Below are 21,059 nucleotides of genomic sequence, written 5' to 3'. Positions count from 1 at the left end.
TGTGTGTATATCTATATGTATGTAAGTGTGTGTGTGTGTGTATATGTATGTATGTGTGTGCAAACACAATCAGAGCAGCCGGGCAGCACACTGTCCCTGCCTGTCACTGCCGAGCGGACCTGCACATACTGTGCAGCCTCAGAAGTCGGAAAGGGGCGGGGCCTAAATCGCCCCGGGGAACAAACATTTTCTAGATCCGCCCCTGCATGTGTAGCGGTGTGTGTGTGTGTGTGTGTGTGTGTGTGTGTGTCTGGGGAAAAAACTATTTTCTCAGAAAGGGCTCATCCGAATGACCTGAAATTTGGTATACTGACATTATTTGACAAAAAAATTAGAATAGTGAAGTCAGTTAACTTCCATCATACCCCTTTCCCTCCGTGGGAGGGGTAGTAAAGGCTAAGTTTACAAGTTGAGGGCTCAAAATCATTTTCGTGAGGTAATTTTACCTCATGAACACACATGTGTAGTATATTACTGTGCTACCCGCCTTCCTAACAACTTGGCAAACACCTACTATTACTACTCACGCCTTCCTAACAAGTCGCCAAAAATTACTACTCACGCTCTACTGACAAGTCAGCAAAAAACTAATACTGATGCTTTCCTTCCGGAATGCCAAGGCACAGATTAAGATTGAAAGTTTGAAGCATTATTATGCTATTGAGAAATCTGAATGTTAAGAGAGGGCTGTGCAATGGCACTCGATTAGTAGTGACAGCACTGATAACGAATGTGATACAAGCAGAAGTTTTGACTGGCTCTGCTAAAGGAGAAAAGGTCATGATACCTCGGATTGACTTATGTCCATCCGAAACAGGACTGCCGTTTAAGCTAAGACGGCGGCAGTTCCCTTTGAAGGCGGCATTTGCTATGACCATTAACAAGTCACAGGGTCAAACACTTGACCGTGTGGATATTTATTTACCGCAGCCTGTTTTTGGTCATGGACAATTGTATGTCGCATTTTCACGAGTACGGAGAAGCAGTGATGTGAAGGTGCAGGTTATGAATACTGCCCTTCAAGGAAGACTGTTTGAGCACAGCGATAAGGTGTTTAGCAGAAACGTTGTGTATCGAGAGGTTTTAGAACAGTAAGACGATGGAGATGAAGGATGTGGCGATGGAGAAAAATGATGAGGTGGTGACATGTGGACAAAACCATGTTAAAAAAGGGCGCTTGCGTCGGGAAGTAACGCTCTTCCCCTGAGGAAGCCTGGGCTATGGCCCAAATGCATGACAAGAACCTTTTTAACACCTTAAGTAGCTTCATTTGACTAGAATGCATGAGTATCGTGCACGGGTTAACGTGTGTGTGTGTGTGTGTGTGTGTGTGTATATATATATGTATGTATGTATGTATGTATGTATATATATATATATAGTGTTAACCCGTGCATGATACTCATGCATTCTAGTCAAATCAAGCTACTTAAGGTGTTAAAAAGGTTCTTGTCATGCATTTGGGCCATAGCCCAGGCCTCAACCACCAACCACTCCCCACTGTCACCCCCGGCAACCACCAGCCACTTCCAACTGTCACTTCTCCTTCAAGAAATATATATATATATATTTTTTTTTTAATCTTTATAAACACTTTTAACAATTAACAAATTAAATTAACAAATTAAAAACATCTTAGTATACCAAATTTCAGCCCTTTTCTGAATTTTTTTTCCCACACACACTAAGAATTTAGTAGGTCAGTGTATAACTCCGCCCAGCAGGTGGCGCTGCAGCTTGGTTTTATTTTTTTCACAGACAGACTAATACACGCCACTAGACATTTATATTATACAAGTTAACCCGTGCATGATACTCATGCATTCTAGTCAAATCAAGCTACTTAAGGTCTTAAAAAGGTTCTTGTCATGCATTTGGACCTAGCCCAGGCCTCCTCAGGGGAAGAGCGTTAGTTCCAGACGCAAGCGGCCTTTTTAATGTGTGTTCATGAGGTAAAATTACCTCACGAAAATGAGTTTGACCCCTCAACTCGTAAATTTAGCCTTTACTACCCCTCCCACGGGGGGAAGGGGGGATGATGGAAGTTAACGGACTTGACTATTCTAATTTTTTTGTCAAATAATGTCAGTATACCAAATTTCAGGTCAATTGGATGAGCCCTTTCTGAGAAAATAGTTTTTTCCACACACACACACACACACACACTAACGCACGCCTCTACACATGTGTGTTCATGAGGTAAAATTACCTCACGAAAATGAGTTTGAGCCCTACCAAATTTCAGCCCTTTTTGAATTTTTTTTCCCACACACACTAAGAATTTAGTAGGTCAGTGTATAACTCTGCCCAGCAGGTGGCGCTGCAACTTGGTTTTTTTTTTTCCACAGACACAGACGCCACTAAGCATTTATATATATATATATATATATATATATATATATATATATATATATATATATAGCACTGTACTTTAAAACTGGTGGGAATTTATACTGTCTGAAAAAGAAACAAAGTTTTAGGAATGTACAGAAAAAAACAAACATTTTAAGGGCTGCAAAGGACATAATGATGTTTATAAGCCCTAACTAAGGCCTCTTTTGTCATATTATTGGATGTTGATTATAAAAGTCCCTTCACTGTATGCAACCTTGTCATTAATAAGTACATGTTAAATTTTAGGTATCCTCCCAACACTGTGTCTGGTATGGAGAATGTGGAGAATCCAGAGCCGTACCGGGTAAGCGTTATAACTGTGAATATCTTGGACCCCCAATACCCTTACCTGAGGAGGGGCATGAGCTAATTCAGGTAAGTTGACACGTCTTCTGTAAGATTTAAGACTCCCAAACATGCAACTAGTTTGATTGTTTTAGACTAAATTGCTACCGATTGTATATTTAAGTTGGCTCGTATAGCTGCCCAATGCAGAAAGTCCAGTTGGCACAATAAGATCTTTAATCTTTGGTCCGTCTGTGGTCATTGAGTGACAGGAAACTTTGTGTCTTGGCAATCTGTTCATTTAGTGGCCCACTGAATTTCCACAAATGTGGCCAAATTGGAAACCTTTGTTCACGTTTAGTGTTTGTACCAAATAGTATTGTAGCATGTATGGGCTCTTTAGTTGGGAGAATGCGTGAGTATGGAGGCCTTCAGATTGATAAGTCTTATGTTTATCAAACTTTCTTCCACGGATAAACGTGCCACTAACCTAAGGTTCTGCTTTTTGAGGGGCTCCTTGGGCTTCCTGTCTAGTTTTGGATTGTACTAATGCGCTTAACTTTAGTAGGTGGTAGTTTGTGTTCTACCAACACTGGCTCCTTCACCTAGTTAGTCCAGAATAAAAGGTTAATATTGGCTACCTCGCTGTCAAGTGTCTGGTGTGGTGTCTTGAGATGGATTAGTGATGATATAGTGCCGGAGCCAGGGGTCTGTCTGGTTGTTTTAGGTGGGAGCTAAAAATAAGATTAGTTATGAGAAGGGAGATACCTTGAAAGACTGTGGGGAAAAAGTAACAGCGTGAAGTCCAGTGATGATAAGACTGTGAGATAGTTATAGTGTTGTATTGGCAATAAGAAGGCAAGGTGAGGTACAAGAAAAAAATCTGAGGAAAGAAAGGGTAAGTGGGAGGGTTAGAAGGATTAGAACATGGTGCAGACATATGATAGTTAGTTAAGTAAAATATGGTTGGTATAAAGGGAAAAGCAGTGTTGTGCAAGTAGTAATGACCAGTTTTTCTGTATAGTTTATTTAATGCTTTTACTGAATAAACTAACAAGGCTTAAATTGGACTTGTCTGCAGGTCCTAATGTGTCCTCTATTGCTTGTTGCATCTGTTAAGCAAGAAAACAGGGTTTTCTCCTGGGAGAGCTCATTTTATTCAGTGCACTACAGTCTCCCCATGCAGGCTTCCTACAGCTCGCACAGAATAGAGGTTTCCTACAGCTCCCCCATGCAGGCTTCCTACAGCTCGCACAGAATAGAGGCTTCCTACAGCTCCCCCATGCAGGCTTCCTACAGCTCGCTCCTGGACCTGTTTATATCATAGGAGCTGGTGACAGGTCCTCTTTACACTGGCTGATGAAAGTGATAACTGCTAACACTATGATGTATAAGACGACCATATATGAAAACCATTTATTATCTGTGATTTTTCTACACTTGCATTTGTAAATGTTGTTGTAAGACATATTTTCAGCCTATTGGAGCAATTTGTGGCCCATTAACCCCCTTACTACCCTCGCCCCACAAACATGCATTACATATTAATTTCCTGTAATACACATCTACTATACGTTGATATACAATATCAGTAACAATGTTTACTTATTAAATTTTTCTGAAAGGGTCCTGGGGTGTAAGAGCAATGGCTTTGATTGCATACAACTCCTAGATCAAGATTTATTTATTCCTTTGGCGGTAGTTTTACTATACATCCCTACAGTAGTTCAGCACCAGTTAGAATGACAACGCTGCTGTTCATCCCTGGAACCACAGTTTAATTTGCTTTCTTGTTCTGCAGCAACTGTGTCCATCCTTATACTATGGCAATGTTAGTTTGTGCTGTGATGTGCAACAACTTAACACCTTGAAGAACAACCTACAACCTCCCTTGCAGTTCCTGTCCAGGTATGTGGTACCACTTTGAACTGAAATGTCAGCACTGGTTTCACATTCACATATGTCAGATTTTTGACATGTGAAGAAGAAGAGATGGGCCGAGCCTATTCTCTCATCATTGTATCATTTTAACGCATGCTTTAATGAAGTCCAGTAGCATCATTTTGGTACCGTTATTAGTTTTGACAATAGATGAAAACTAATTGCAGCTAAACCTATAGGGAGTTGTTCGAGGGAATAAGGTTGTACCTCCCTTAGTAGTTATTCAGTCCTACAGTGGGATGTGCAGAATAAAAACATGTGTTACATATATACAGATATGTGGTATGGTGCATAGATATCTTCTTCCTCATACCTACGTTTACAGAATTGTTGGGTACACTGTTTAATTACAACTGTCACTAGTGTATGTGAGATAAAGGTTGTGTATATTTATCAATAATATCTTTCTTTGCAGGTGCCCCTCTTGTTTTTATAATTTAATGACTTTGTTTTGTGAGCTGACCTGCAGTCCTCACCAATCAGAGTTTCTAAATGTTACAAAAACCACAAACTACACCAGCCCAGAGCCACACAAAGGAAACCAAAGCATTGTAGCTATGGACTATTATATTGGACAAAGCTTTACAGATGGTAAGTAGTCTGAACAGTGCACATTCCTGGGCCTGCTAATGAGAGGCTGTGACTTCTCTGCGATCACACGCAGCTCTCTGTGTCTGAGGCTATGGGACTGGATGCACATTTTACCCAGTGCAGAATTTTCAGCTGGGCAATCTGTAAGAGGTGCTGATACAAACATTGTTTGCATGCAGGGCAGATACTGCAGGTTCTTGCACACACACATATTAGTCAGCTGAATTTTATACAGTTTTAGATTTTGGCCAGGCCTCATTTCCCTTTACAACCTTAAATCAGGCTGCACATTTTAATATTTTACTTGTGCAACATAAGCTGGGTTTTTCCAGGTAAATTGTGCACCCAGTAAATGGTTTTGCTCCTAACTTTAAATCGTCCCCTTGATTTATCTTTTGACTTGTTTTATTTTTTAAATATTGCTTATATGGTATTTCTAGTTGTGTTAAGCAATTGCACACTCATATCTGAGCCTCAATCTGTTCACAGATTAGTTATTTTCATTGTGAGCTATTGATGACCTTTCTTCATAGACTAGGTCCACTTGCCCGTGTTGTGCAGTTATTTTGGATACATGTAGGACTGAATTGTTAGTGGATAAGATGGTGAAAATGACTATATTTGCATCATTGTTCTTTCTCCAATGCGGTCTGGAAAAATGGTTGTGTGGATGTAAGATTAACTTTGCAGACAAGAAACTACAATCCATTTTTATAAATTGGAAACTTTTAGCCATCTGACTCTCGCCTATATCACCTCAATTATATGTCCGCCTTCATTCTCTGCCTCTCACCATTCTTACTGTTTTGACTCTAAGATAATGTCCTTTAAGTTAAGCACTCTGATGTCTTCTTCCAGCACACCCCCACATCAACCAGTATTAAAAAAAAAAAAAAAAAAAAATCTTGTTGGCCTTTCTTCCTTTCATCGAATATATGTTTATTTGAAGATTGATAACCTACCTTGCTGTTTCTTTGAAAGTAGCATCAGTGTAACTCCTGGTGTTTCTAATAGCCCATAGATGGATCACAGTGTAGATTCATGTGCTTGAGGTTGAGAAGTACCAAATCCACATTCTTCTAATCCACTTCTATTTGTACTGTTTGCTCTCCCTCTTCAGCGATGTACAATGCCTGCAAAGATGTTATAGCCCCATCAAGTAACGTCAAAGCTTTGGGCTTGATGTGTGGGAAAGAGGCCAAAGACTGCAATGCTACTAATTGGATCCAGTACATGTTTAACGAAAACAATGGGCAAATTCCTTTCACCATCACGCCTATATTCTCAGGTAGATTATTGCTCATTTTCAGTACTTTTTTAACTCTTCTTTTTCCTGATGATGTTCCCTACCAAAAGCCTATCCGAAGCTTTCCAGTTATACTGGTATAACTTCTTTTAATGAGGCATTTTTCCCAAGACATTAGTTTGTATTATGTGGGGATGACCCCTGCTATAATAGACATGTTACTCAGAATCACTATACAATACCCACATTGTTTGTTTGTTTTTTTTGTCAAATTACATTTTAGATAAACACATAAAGGCAGAATCATATAAATATATTTTACATATACATTGTTAGATAAAACGGTTTATCCAAGAGGTTACAATATTTAATAACAATGTACTGAGAATTGATATATCTGACTAACAAATATGACATTCATTGTTAAATCACAATATTATATGTTTAAAATGTTCTACATTAGATTATGGATCATTCTAGAGAGTGGTAACATGAAAATGAGAATTTGTTTAGGTTATGTATTTATTTATTTATATAGCTCTACCAAATTCTGCAGAGAATAATTACATTCACATCAGTCCCTGTCCCGTAGGAGCTTGCAGTCTTAATTCCCTAACACACAAGCACATTCGCACTTGGTATTCTGAAAAATGACATAGCCTTGCCTGTTCTCACTATAATGCCTTTATCTGGGACACTAATGGAAATAGATTTGCTTATTAGGATCCTGACTACAGAATTTATTGTGTACTTTACAGATCAGGCTTTACCTCCAATGATTCCCATGACCAATAGTACTAAAGGATGCAATGAGTCTGTGGATAAAGACGGCGCCCCCTGCAGTTGTCAGGACTGCACGCTGATGTGTGGGAACAGGCCTCCACCCCCTCCACCCCCCACACCTTGGCTAATTTTGGGTTTGGATGCAATGGCTGTCATTATGTGGATAGCCTATGTCGTGTTTTTACTACTCTTCAGTGCAGCTGTTATTGGAGCTTGGTGTTACAGGTACACTTACATACTTGAAATATCTATGAATTTGGCTTGACATCTGCTTTTGACGTGCTTCTCCCAGCATGCATTCTGGTATCCCCTTATTTACATACTGTGTGTGTGTGTGTGTGTGTGTGTGTGTGTGTGTGTGTGTGTGTATAGATAGATAGATAGATATTATCGATAAACACAGACCGTATTAGAGAATTTGGTACAGTTACAGAAGGCTTTATTTCTATTATGAACTACTGATTTTAACACCTACAATCTTTATTATTTTTGTGTCCATTTTCCAATGCACTGCTGTATTGAGCACAAGTACCACAAAGCTCGTACCTGCTGCTTTTTAAATATCTGCATTTTTTTTCCGAGGTAAATGTTTTTTGGGAGATCTGGGAGTGGGATCTGTTATCAATAAACCTGTTAGCCAGATAGAGAAAAAATGACAAGTAAATAAAAATTAAAGTATGATCATCCAATAAAATCACTCTTGGGAGCAATGTTAAATAATGAAAACCGGACGGATGCAGTGTGGGATAATTTTTACACTTATATTTAGTATATTGTATGTTTAGTGCACCAAATGACAGACCACACATATCCAGAAAAGCCTAAGTCCTAATCTGTTGTGACATTTATATATCAGATACTTATAAATTAGCTGGAAAATAAAGTCTTGGGTGGGGAGATTTCATACCGCCCTAAATAGCTTTATAGAGAAATGGTGCAAAATTGGATCAAACCACTCTCCACCCTGCCCATGACACACCCATTTTATATTAGGCCGCACCCATTACTGACACATGACAATGTGACCTTTTGTGGAGAATAAAAATATAGCATGTTGACAGACTTTTGTAAGTTGCTACTTGCTACTTCCATTGCACAATTAGCATTTCTCTTTCCACTAATGTTTTTGTGTAAGAAATTATATCTAATTTATTGCTCTGTCCTCCTTATAATGTGCCCTTTTTGTTTAACTATTGCAGGAAAAAGAATATAATTTCAGAATATGCTCCGATTGACAGCACTTTAGCTTATTCAGTCAATTCCACTTCTGTAGCAGGTATGTGTGGAATTTTGAGAAATACTGTAATATGTTTATATAATATGGCATGAATGGTTCTGTGGACAGCTCCCCCTGCAGGTGTCAGTGGGGACAGGCCTGTACATGCTCCACCCCTGTCAAAGGGATTTGAGTTAATATATTTTTAGTCCCTTATGTGTTCATTGTCTTCTAGCCACCCATAAATAGTGTGGTGTGATTGTGAGTTTAATTAAATGGAAGTCATATTCTAATTAATGTGATGTGACTAAATAATATGATGACGCATACAAACCGGCGTTGTTTCTTCTGGTTTGTATTTGTTCTAGTTTTACAATAGTATGCATATATTCTTCACCTTTTTTCATTTTAATTGTTTTGTTTTTTTGCTCTGCTGTGTGTGAAATCACTATCTGTTTTTGCTTTTGTTTTTTTACGTCAAGTCAACAAATCTACTTCAAGTTTTATTGGCCCATGCCCGACTTCCGGTGTTCTCTCTCTTAATTCAGCTTTTATTTAATTCTCCAGCAATAAATTGTGTGGTGGGATAGGAAATGCAAATAAAGAATAATTTAACCCAAAAAAAATTGTCATCCATGGGAAAAGCCAGTACATATTGGTATTACCGTTGCTGTCACTGCTGTAAGAATATCATACTGGAGAAATAATTTGGGGATGTTAGTGGATCATTTGTACTATGTGTGTGTGTGTGTGTGTGTGTGTGTATTTTTAATTAAAAATAAATATATATATAAATATTTTTTTATTATGCCTTTTCCCATATAAAATACAGGGTAGAATGGCTAGCCGTGGAACACACCTTCCCCCCTCAACGCTCCGCGTCCTCCGACCTGACCCATGTGCGATGACCCTAACTCTTTCCGACACATATCTCCCCCTCTGCTATAGGCTCAACACACCCTAGTTATCCTCTAAATACTTACAGTGCTTATCTTTGTGGTCCTACCCCCCTCACCCCTCCCCCGCAATCCCTTTTGTTCCTACACCCATTTTATATTACTCTTTAAAAATGTAAAAACCGGTCATTTTTGTCTAAAGGTTTCCTAATATGCGATACACCACAATAACTGTTGTGATTTTACTGTGTATGCTACACAGTGTTATCGTTTGTCTGTATTTTCTTGATTGACCACTGAAAATAAAAAATTCTAAAAAAAAAAAAATACAGGGTGGAGATCCAGCTCTACCCATTACAATGGGGAAGCAGGATACTGTGGATGGACGGTATTGTGAAGTCATGATGACTTTATCTTCCCTCCTACAGCCACCCCTATCTTCCTCAGAGGGAGACCATCTGCACCCTGTTTTATTATTCAGTGATGGCTTCCTGCTCCAGCAGTCTCTATCAGCAGGAACCGATGAACCCTGGAAGCAATTATCAGCTTCTGAGGAATATTACACCACTCTGGCCCTGTCTGGAATGGTGCTTAAGGAACACTATACAAGAACTTCAAATTCCAGCATACTATCTACAGTAGCAGGAGACTCACTTTTTGCCTGTTTGTGCAATTTTCTTTTTTGTTGTCTTTCCCTGGAAAGCACAGTTGGTGATTTACTATGTTGGATTAAGAACAAAAATCAGATTATTTTTTTTCTTATACAAGAGCAGAGGGGGAGCTGTGTATTTTGTTCAATTAAAATTTTCGTTTCTGGTTTACCTATTACAGTTATTAGCACAGGCTGATTATTTGTTTAGTATAGCTACACTGGATTCTTGTATTTGTTCTTCTTTTCTTCATGGCAGTACATGTCCAACATTGATAGGAGGACCAGGGGGTAACTGTATGAACCTCAGGATTCTTCAACTCCGGCGAGTTCAGCGTCTTCAGCGCTTAAATTTAAAGCGGCGCTGCCTTGTAAAGGGAGACTTCCCTTTACAAGGCAGCGCCGCTTTAAATTTAAGCGCTGAAGATGCTGAACTCGCCGGAGTTGAAGAATCCGGAGGTTCATACTGTTACCCCCTGGTCTTTCTATGGCAACAGGTCCAGCGCTGTATCTGACAAATAAACATATTACACTCCCCACTGCCCCCTCCCCCCCCCCCCCCCCCCACACACACACAAAAAAAAGCAAACTTTACTTTAAAAAAAAAAAAAAAAGCGACAATAAATCTTTTGGTATTCTACTCCAATGTAGTCGGCACTAATTGTGCTTTTACTTCAAATTACAACAAATTAGTTAGTGCAGTGTTATATACAAAAACTTATGTTTATCTTTTTGCATGGTGTCACGCTGAAAATTAGGTTAGTGTGTCCTTATTTGTGTAGTGGTGTGTGTGTGTGTGTTTTTATGATTTTAAATTATATTTAAATTTGCTTGGCTTCAATTCCACGGAAATATAAAATTATACAATCTATTATAAAGTAATATTATCTTCATGCATTAGAAATTGAATTGAAAACTGGTTGTTGGCCTTGCATAAAATATAGCTGTACAGGACTTTACTTTTACTACTGGCCAGTCCATGGAATTTGCTTTTGTACCCTGCAGGTGATCCATCATGCTGTGACCGAGTTGGAGAGAGGCTTGAGAACGGTCTGCGAGTGGCTTTCACAAAATGGGGTTCTTTCTGTGTCCGACACCCCTGGATTGTTATCTTTTTCTCTCTTGTTCTTATTGCGGTGTGTTGCTCTGGGCTAAAATTCATGCGGGTAACTACAGACCCCGTGGAGCTTTGGTCTGATCCACACAGCCAGGCACGAGAAGAGAAGAATTACTTTGACACCCACTTTGGGCCTTTCTTCCGTACAGAGCAGCTGATTATCACTGCCCCCTTCAGCAAGGGAGACACCTATTCTCCCTATCCAGCAGGCGCGGATGTACATTTTGGTCCACCTCTAACCTTTGACATTCTGTCCCAGGTAATTGAATGCTGATCAGACTGTGTGAGAATGGTTCTATGTTACATAGCATGAAATTTATGTAGATTGTATTGGGGCAAACGTGATTTAAAAATGCATATAAAAGAATAAGTTGGCTTTATCATACAAGATGTATAAATATTTATCACATGAGAGCAACTATAAGCAATAGAATAAATGCTAATGTTAATGACTGTCATGTCTTCCAGAGACTTAATGGGTATAATTGTAAGTATATACACTTTATAGGGTATGTAGATGTCTGGATACCCGGTTTATTCCTAGCTCTTGTACCATGCCAACTGATAAGAAGTTCATAGAGATCATTTCATACAGGAGTGAAGCGCACTCGTTAACCTGAGCGGTTATGGAACCACATAGTCAAGTATCTTGTAAAGCAAATATACTTTTAGTGTATCAACATAACACACTGAAGAGGTTATACAGACCAAGTACCAGGGGGTTCACCGCACCGTATATAGCACAGACAACCAAACAATGGAGGAGCTATAGACCCTTTTAGCAGACACACATCCTGAGCAGCCCAACATGAGCCATAACCCTAGTCTATGACATCTTGAGTAGAGGACTCCTGTCACTGGGAAGATGCGAGTCTGGTCCCATGGTATTGTGGCATTTAGTGAGGAGGGCACTACATAAAGGACTGGTACCCACTTATCTGACTGGCTGCACCATACCTTCCTTTTCCGTCATGTAGGCAGCTGGCCCCCTGCGCTGTTCGGCTCAAGGACGTCTGGTTTGCAGCAGTGTTAAACAATAGTGTCCAACTGTCCATACAAAGGTGCATGATTGCAGACTGGAGGAAGTTACGCTACTATAGTACCAGCAGTTGGTGCTATTGGTCTGCTGGTGACCATCGGTTGGGTACCTCATTAAATCTAAGTGACAGTAGCTCCTTTAGAGGACATGGTACAGATTATACTGGTGCCTAGTAAATCCACCTGGCTACATTTAAGAAAAGTACATGGTAGAATGTTATAATAGATATTTAAAAATATAACATGCTGGCTTGTCAGGATGCCAAGTGGGCTTAATCTTCATTTTCAGTAGCCTGATACCTTTCTCTTACTGCTGTAGACACATATTTAGTTACATGTGAACATCCAAGAAGTAATACTGCGATGCTTTTTAAGATGGAATGTGTCGCCTAATTCTTCCCATTGTACACACACCTTCTGCACTATAAAGGGGGTGTATATCTGATCATACTAGAGTTCATTTTTTTGCAAAGTGCCATAGCTTAAATATTCATATGCTGTGGACTGATATTATAGCAACAATTTACTTGACTTATTCATTGAGAGGTGTAAAACCAAAATATTTGTCGCTGAACTACAACTGCCAGCATGCTCTGTTGCCTGCAGTCTCTAGTTTGGATGTAGACTCTCACAGTTGCACAAGTACCATTTATTTTTGTTTCCAAGACATCAGGGGTTTGTCAGATTGCATGGAAGAACATTTTCAACTAATCTGATCATACCAATTAAATAAATCTACCGATTTAAAATTAGTTGCTCAATATATCTAGTTAATTTAAATACAGCCATTCTATAAAGTATGATTTCACTGATTGTGCTAAGACATCTATTTGTACCTATATTTATGGAAAATCCTCTGGTCTAGACAACAGTCATTTCTGCGCTGTGCTCTTCTGCATTTAATACGATCAGCTCTGTTTTATTGTAATTCACCTGAAAGCCTTGTGCATACACACTTTGTTAATAGCAAGGACAAAGCATGTTCTTGAAGCCTCCCTGCAGCTCCGTGTACGAATTACTGGGTGTTAACAACTGCAGGAAGCTTCATAATTGACGCATAGCATAACTAACTGCATATCTGATAATCTGTATGTGCATGTCTGTTTGCTTACATCAGAGCCGTAACTTAGAATTCTAGCGCCTGGAACGAGAAAGACAAATGCCGCCCCCCTAGCCCTCATTTTTAACCAAATGTACATAAAATATTCTTAAATTGCGTCCCCCTTCAGTGTTGCACCCTGGGCGGTCGCCCCTGTCGCACAGCCCTAGTTATGGCCCTGGCTTACATTGTTTTTTTGTTCAGGGGTGTTACCCAGATTTAAGTACCTATATCTAAAGCCAGATTTCTACAATGGTGTGTGTGAGCCCTAAAGAGTTTTGTTTTAGCCCCGATTTGATAGCTTTCTCTGTGTTTATGGCATAGTCATTGTAATCTGTGTGACTTAAGTCTATGGATTTGGGTGTTAGACATATTGGCGGATATTATGCTATCTTGTAAACTGTTCTAGAAAAATGTCAGAATTTGGTTTCTGTGGACTTACAACACTTTTCCACATTTCCCTGTGCACCTGTTCTCTGAATGGCCTTCTTTGTGTATGGCCTGCACACTAAAACATTTGCACAAATGACTGTTGTTTTCTGCATGGTGGTTTAAGCCATGGCTATTTAAAAAATGTTAATGAGTTAGAAACAGTGCTAGTGGACTATATAGCAGTCTTTGCAAAAGCTGCAAATTTAGATGCTGAAGAACGGGAAGAGATTGAACACCTTTTTATAGGGCCTAAAACAAATTGGAGCTGTAAGGTTGCCTAAATACCAGAAGAATAAAACAAATATTATAGTGTCATGTTATATAACACATTGCATTTTCTATGTGCTTGAGCTATATAGTATTTAATTTTAATGATATGATTTAGGGCAGCACAGTGGTTTAGTGGTTAGCACTTCTGCCTCACAGCGCTGGGGGTCATTAGTTCAATTCCCAATCATAGCCTGCTCTGTGTGGAGTTTGTATGTTCTCCCTGTGTTTGTGTGGGTTTCCAATGGGGTTGGGACTGATGTGAGTGAGTGCTCTGTACAATGCTGCCGAATTAGTAACTGATGATGATTTGCTTTTTTGCAGCATAGAATGAAATGTAACAATCTACATTCCATTTTTATTGTATCTGTGTAGCTAATTGGTACATTACATGTCCCTGTAAACTTCCAGGGTCATGTTGTGGAGCCTATATTCTAAAGTGTATAGCATTGCCTTGTACATCTGCTCCATACTATAAGAATAAGATGTCAGTATTTTGCTCTCTGCAAACCCATTTAAAACTGCTTCCACTGAAATCGCTGTATGTTTTTCTTTTAAAGCTCTTTATTTGGTATCTTTGGATAAAATTATAATATTTTAAGTAATCATTTATCAAGTTTATTTGTATGTAAGACTTGATGTTCTGAATGACATGCAGCTTGTCAGGACTCTTGAGGTTGTGTTTCTGTTCTCCAGGTCTTGGAATTGCAAAGTGCCATTGAAAGCATAACTGCCTCCTACGAGCATGAGACTGTGATGCTGAAAGACATCTGCCTGGCTCCACTGGCACCATATAATAACAACTGCACAATCCTCAGTGTGCTCAACTATTTCCAGAACAGCTATGCTGTGTTGAGTCATGTGGTGAAGGATGAGTTCGGAATGGATGTCATTGCTGATTACCACACCCACTTCTTATACTGCGTACAGTATGTTGACTTTACCTTTGCATTATTGTGCTAATTTCCATCAGTCTCTGCATTCCTTCTAATGCTGACCACATACAATGTAATATCGGCAACAATGTCCGGCATTTGGTCCAGCACCGCATTGTGTGTTGCCCAAAAATGAGACGAATAATAATCCCATTAAAATTGTTTAGATTATTATTGGGGCGTTAATGTAAATGTTGGTAATAATAGTTGGAAGGTGATTGTTTGGCCTGTGTGTGTAGTCCTACTCCAACCACGCCAACTAGCTACAATTATGCTGCCAGCTAATGAGCCAGCTACACTGTCAAATTTGACAGTCACGTGCAGTTTCCTTTATGGATGCAATTTTTTTTTATAAATCCTTTTGCTCAGTGGTCCAGCTAATCTGCAGATTGGCCCATTTCAGGCGAACTCCATTCAAAGCCTTAGTTTGTCACTGTATTCCAAGTTGTTATTCCTTTGTCACTAGCTCCATTCAAGCAGGTATATTTCAAGTCTAGCTGCATTATTCAGTCGGAGTGTGCAAGCAAAGATTTATTTCATTTATTTATTTCTTTGTCCAAGGTTCCACTTTTAATGGGTCTAAGAATCTAAATGACTGAAAAAGCAGACCGGCAATGTATATATGAAAGCATAATCTTTAGTCTCTGTGAAAGCAGAGTGAGTAGGGCCCTACGCTGACTGACAGCCATATAGCTTCAAGTATTACCAAATGATGTTTAAAAAAAAACCCAATTCTGCAGTTTTTGCATTTTAAACATAACTGCACACTCTTCAGTGTGCTAAACTGTTAGTGTATAGACTGTCATTGGTTTCTAATACAAATTGTTTTTAAGGTCATGCAGTTTCATTTGTTTAGCAGGAAATTGTCTGAGACTCTTTAACAACTAAAGATACTGTAACTTGTATAATTCAGTATCGACTAAACCAAAACAAGTATATCCTTTAGGGAATGTCATTGCACCATGCCCTTTATGTACTTAATGCATAAAAGCTACCATATGATGACCAGAAACTCTTAACTAAATCGCAAGAAGTGATTCACTTCTGTGTTTAATCATGGGTGACGCTCTTCCTTCATCCGCTCACTACTTCCTCATCAGGTCACAGATTCCTAAAAGCCTCAAAACCAGTTAGTGGTAATTCTTTAGTATAGAGCAGTTTATTTTCTGCTTTGGTGTTCCTTCCAGAGACATGCAGTAAGCAAGCATTGCAGACTCGCCAATATTTTGCAATTATATCGTAAATAAAGACAGTAGCAGATAAATATATTGTGTTTGCGCACAACAATTGAAATTTAAAGATAAATTGGGTCTACATTTTTTTTGTTTACCTCTTTAATTCAAAACTAGAGTTTGAGATGAAGGGAGCAGTGGCGGTGTGGCATACCACCGTATACCAGCCCACTTCGTAGTGAAGAGGGCAGCATGAGACAGAATGAGGCATGCTCATGCTCCACCTGCTCTTACCACTTGACCTCCCCTCCGGGATATTTATTTATTTAATTAACACTCTTACATTTTCTTCCAGATCTCCGGCATCTCTTAATGATACCTCTGTTCTTCATGATCCGTGCCTAGGTACATTTGGTGGGCCGATCTTTCCTTGGCTTGTACTTGGAGGCTATGATGGTATGCATACATACAAACATACATACATACATACAAATGTGTTTCTTTATTAATGAATAATGGCAACATTTCCTGTGCATCTCACAAGGTTGCATTACTATTCACATCTTGTATAGAAAATATCTGCTTCATGAGATTGGAAGTGATCAGATTCAGTTCATTGCAGTAGGAACATATCCACGTAAGGTGCTCAGTTTCGTATGGAATCATATATCATCTGCAGAAATCTTATATGTTATTTAAAACACTATATTGTATATTAAAGATGAGCGAGATGTCCATATTACAGAGGTGTGGTGGTCTAGGGATCTTTCAGTTCCATTTTTGCTTCCACAGGATGTCATCCATGAATAGAGCTGGGATGAGTTAATTAATTCTGTAGTGTTGTGTGGTTGGGATCAGGCCCAATAGTTCAGGCCAAATTCCAGCAGCAAAATGCTAAAAATGTATCTGCCAAATGTGTGAAATGAGGCAAATGCTTCCCAGAAGAGGCCTGAAAGTTCCGCTGGTGCTACATAAATTAATGATGATGACTGTTAGACGCATAGGGCCTGATTCATTAAGCAAAGCAAAAAAATAGTAACTGTGCACCTTGGCAAAACCATGTTGTATTGGAGGGGGAGGTAAATTTAAAATGTGGGGACAGATTTTTAATTGGGGTAAGCCATGTGCTAGATTAACTTTAAATGTCCGTGTACAAATAAAGCTATCAAGTATTTGTGTGCTACATGAAAAACAGCCAGTATTAAACTTACCATATTTCTCCATGTATAAGACGCACCTTTTCCCCCAAATGTTGGGTCTAAAAAGAGGGTGCTGCCAGCGCTATTTACCTGAATGAAGAAGATGGTCCCTGGTGTGAGGATGCGTCTTATACATGAGAAAATACGGTATGTGCAAAATAATAAACTTATTTGCATCCCTTACATTATAACATGGTTTTGCCAAGGTTCAAAATTACTCTAGCTGTACATGGTTATGTGCACATGGTGCACTGTCTGGGAGCCTGACTGCACCCCTGTTTGTGGTTACTAGTGCACTACTGCTGGCCTCCAGTGTCTCAGGCCCCTGATGTGTCTGAATACTCTGGATTTGAGGAAACAGGTAGGGCTACAATTAAGGTTGGGGGCGAGTTGGGCAAAAGGGAACCAAACCGCATAACCTTAATGGCTGCGTTAATACAGGAGGTATTTGGAGGCCTTACAAAAATGAAAAATGAGTGGTTTAATCTCCACTTTATAAATTGTAGACTGATACATGCAGATAATTCAGTTATGCGTTCTTAATGACCAATTAGGCGCCCTGAATGCCGATATACTGGCATATAGTACGGTATGTACGGCCATATATCACAGCCATATTTCCAATTTGCATACATCTATTTTGAGCTTATTAGCTCTTGTCCGTGCAAGCTATGGAATAATGGCTTCTACTGTGTCGGACTTGTAGTTTACCAATACAAAACAATCATTAAGGTTAGCGTAGGGTGGCATTTAAGAAACACAAATTTCCAAACTACATAAGATGAACTAGTCTTTATAAAACCGAAGGAGCTTACATGCCTTAGTTGTGAGTCAGCATTGTTCCACAAAAACCCAGGAAAGAGGAAGTCAGTCTCATCATTCCTTACCATTACTATTATTAATTATAATAATAATAGTTCCTTATATGTCTCTACTAGTCAATTAGGCATTCTGTCTCACAAGTTTAAAACGTCCATGGTGGCAAGAGAATGATCTTCCACTGGCTCTGGATGAACCTGTGCTCTAAGTTAGTGAGTAGTGGCACATTGACTGGGGGCAGCACCTGACAGCTTAGTACAGCTTGTGACAAGCAGGGCCGCCATCAGGGGGGGTACAGGGAGTACAGCAGTATGGGGCCGAACAGCAGAGTGTGGCCCCACCAGCTTTGGGCCCAAACAAATTTATTGGGGACGGGGGCCTCTGCAGTGAATTATGGGAGGTAGCGGGCGCCATTTCTAAGCAGCAGCCCCGCCTGAGATGCGAGAGATCTCTTCACGTAATTAAGGATGCACCAGCGGGCCCCCTGGTAGGCAGAATGTCTGCCTCCACTCCCAAGATGTAGGGGTCCCAGAGCTGCTGCTATTTGCTCCAGTCCCAGCCCCCCGGGTGCTCGACTCCTGGACAGAGATTAATTAATAACGTCACAGCGCTGTCAATAGAGAGGAGCCAAAAGGAGACAGCAAAAAGACGCAGAGAGGTAAATAAACTACTGCAGGGGTTAGATGGAACCGGGGAATGGGGGGTGACTGTAAAGGATGGGGGGGGGGGGGGGCTCAAATGTTGTGTACAAAATAGTATAAAAATGAATGAGGGTGGGGGTGAGAGAAGGAAGGGGGGGGGGGGGCTGCCTGTTACATTTGTAGTAGACAATACATGCAAGTAGCCTGATGTAAAGGACAGTATTACATAGAATGGATTGCACATTTCATTGTACAGTGAGGAAGAATGCGTTTGCGTCAAGTTGGACATTCTCATTTGTGCAATAATTGTATGTAAAACGCAAACCAGGTTTTTTTTTTGTTTTTTTTTTATACTAAATTTCACTAAAATCATTTATTGCAGGTGAGAATTATCATAATGCAACAGCTCTTGTGATTACTTTCCCCGTGAACAACTTCCACAATGACACTGAGAAGATAAACAAAGCGAAGGCCTGGGAGAAAGAGTAAGTTGTTGTTTCATGTTTCTCAGGGTCATTGACCAGAGTAACCTCTGCTCTAGATATACTGCACTTGCTGAGTCTTACTGGAGGCACATGTTGAACTTTAAAACCTTATGACCTCATGTAACCTTAGCACAATGAACAATCACTGTTGCTCTTTGCTTTTGTTTCGTTATTCATACATGAAATAAAGTTTTTTCCAAACATAGTCAAATTTTCACAGTTTTACTCCATTATTAAACATTTTATTTTGCTTTGTTTTTCTTTTTAGATTTATCAGTTTTGTGAAAAGTTACAACAACTCAAATTTATCCATCTCATTCTCTGCTGAGAGGAGCATTGAGGATGAGTTAAACAGGGAAAGTTACAGTGATGTGAGGACTGTTCTCATCAGCTATGCTTTAATGTTTGTCTACATCTCACTGGCTTTGGGTAACATCAGCCACTGCAACAGTATCTTGGTGGGTAGCATTTATCCTTGTTCTGGTGTACAATACTGTGTTTCAAGTTATCATGATATTAAATGGCATATTTAGAGTATGATGCTCCTAAAATATGTGAGGTTATTTCCCAGCCAGAATCGGTGATCCTCAAATGTAAAAAGGAATTGGACAGTAGCTCTCAAACGGACCTGGTTTGAATGGTCCATAAGACAGGCCAAAAAGCAGCAAGAGTGCCCAGGTTAATGTAAATTGGTCATCATGAAGTTCAGAGACCTAAAGTATAGGAACACCAAGGTCGGTGTTGGAGATTTATTGTCCTTGTGTCCATATTATTGAAATAATTTAGGACTCTAAACATCATGTTTACCTGTCGGTTTATTGATGATGGTATATCTCCGTAATAGAAGGTAATGCACTCATGAACAGATGGCCATGAAGGGTATTTAGCTCCCACAGATGTAACATGCCTTGTGGATGAATTCTTTATACATGAAGTTAAGCCCTCTTGTGGTATTAGCCATTCATCAGTGAGGTCAGTCTGGTGCTGAATCGGAATGAATGAGCTTCTGACTGGCTTCCAGACTGTCCCTGAACTACTGAGGAGCCCAGTCTTTGGAGAGAGGTGTAAAATATGCTGTAGAATATGCTGCTAAAGTGGGAAAGCAATGCATTGCTACTAGGCTGAGTGGGGTTATGTGTTACTACAGAGGGGTGGTGTAATTGTAGAGAAGTTCCCCTCATATTTTACATGATTATGCAAATGTACGTTTGATTGCAACTCTTCAAATGAATACTCTCAAAATGGTTGTGTATCTTTGTGGTAGGGTATGTCCTATACAGGCAAACTGTACTGTGAATGCATAAAATGATGTATCCACCCTGGTTACTTTATTGGCTTACATACTCTCTTGCCTATCCTTGTGCAACTTTATTAAATATATTGCTTTGGCTCACTGGCTCCTTCTGTGCTTTTCAGCAATGTATTTGTATTATCTGGAATATTGTTTCTTCTTCAAAACACATTCCTGTTACAGAATAGACCTAAGCAGAGTATTTTGAGCTGTAAGGCCTCTTGTCTGAGGCTCACCTCATGTCCTAGGTACCAGCTGGTCCTATGGGTGTTGAGAATTTGCCTTAAGCTCTTTTAACGACTCCTTTTCGCAGTCTGTTTCTATCCCCTGGGTTTTCAACATTGTGAGCCAGGGGTCTCGACAGGGCTTCCGGGCTAGTATGCAAGTGCACTTGGACATTGAGATCAACTGTCTGGTCGGAAGGCACCAGGGTGCTCAGTGGTTCTACTCCAACACTTGGAGTTATAGATCCTTCCATTCAGTTTGGCATATCAGAGCCCGTAACAAGTTCCTCATGCCCCCTCCTAGGTACTCTAAGGTGATGGTGCTGCTTCACACTTTGG

The 21,059-nt window shown here is 39.7% G+C and overlaps 1 protein-coding gene across 1 annotated transcript in view; it reads left to right on the top strand.

Moving 5' to 3' along the window:
• The window catches only part of NPC1 (NPC intracellular cholesterol transporter 1), a 51,819-nt gene that overhangs the window by 19,193 nt on the left and 11,567 nt on the right, over positions 1 to 21,059 (top strand). The window contains exons 2-12 of the mRNA XM_075213423.1: positions 2,641 to 2,769; positions 4,481 to 4,587; positions 5,036 to 5,211; positions 6,332 to 6,499; positions 7,216 to 7,465; positions 8,440 to 8,516; positions 11,007 to 11,377; positions 14,651 to 14,883; positions 16,417 to 16,517; positions 19,103 to 19,205; positions 19,474 to 19,663. Of these exons, the coding sequence (XP_075069524.1) occupies positions 2,641 to 2,769; positions 4,481 to 4,587; positions 5,036 to 5,211; positions 6,332 to 6,499; positions 7,216 to 7,465; positions 8,440 to 8,516; positions 11,007 to 11,377; positions 14,651 to 14,883; positions 16,417 to 16,517; positions 19,103 to 19,205; positions 19,474 to 19,663 (1,905 nt within the window). The remainder of the gene's footprint in view (positions 1 to 2,640; positions 2,770 to 4,480; positions 4,588 to 5,035; positions 5,212 to 6,331; positions 6,500 to 7,215; positions 7,466 to 8,439; positions 8,517 to 11,006; positions 11,378 to 14,650; positions 14,884 to 16,416; positions 16,518 to 19,102; positions 19,206 to 19,473; positions 19,664 to 21,059) is intronic.

This window comes from Mixophyes fleayi, chromosome 5 (assembly GCF_038048845.1).
Source record: "Mixophyes fleayi isolate aMixFle1 chromosome 5, aMixFle1.hap1, whole genome shotgun sequence".
Taxonomy (NCBI): Eukaryota; Metazoa; Chordata; class Amphibia; order Anura; family Limnodynastidae; genus Mixophyes; species Mixophyes fleayi.
The sequence above is the reverse complement of the archived record's forward strand: the minus strand, read 5'-3'. Positions and strand labels throughout refer to the sequence as shown.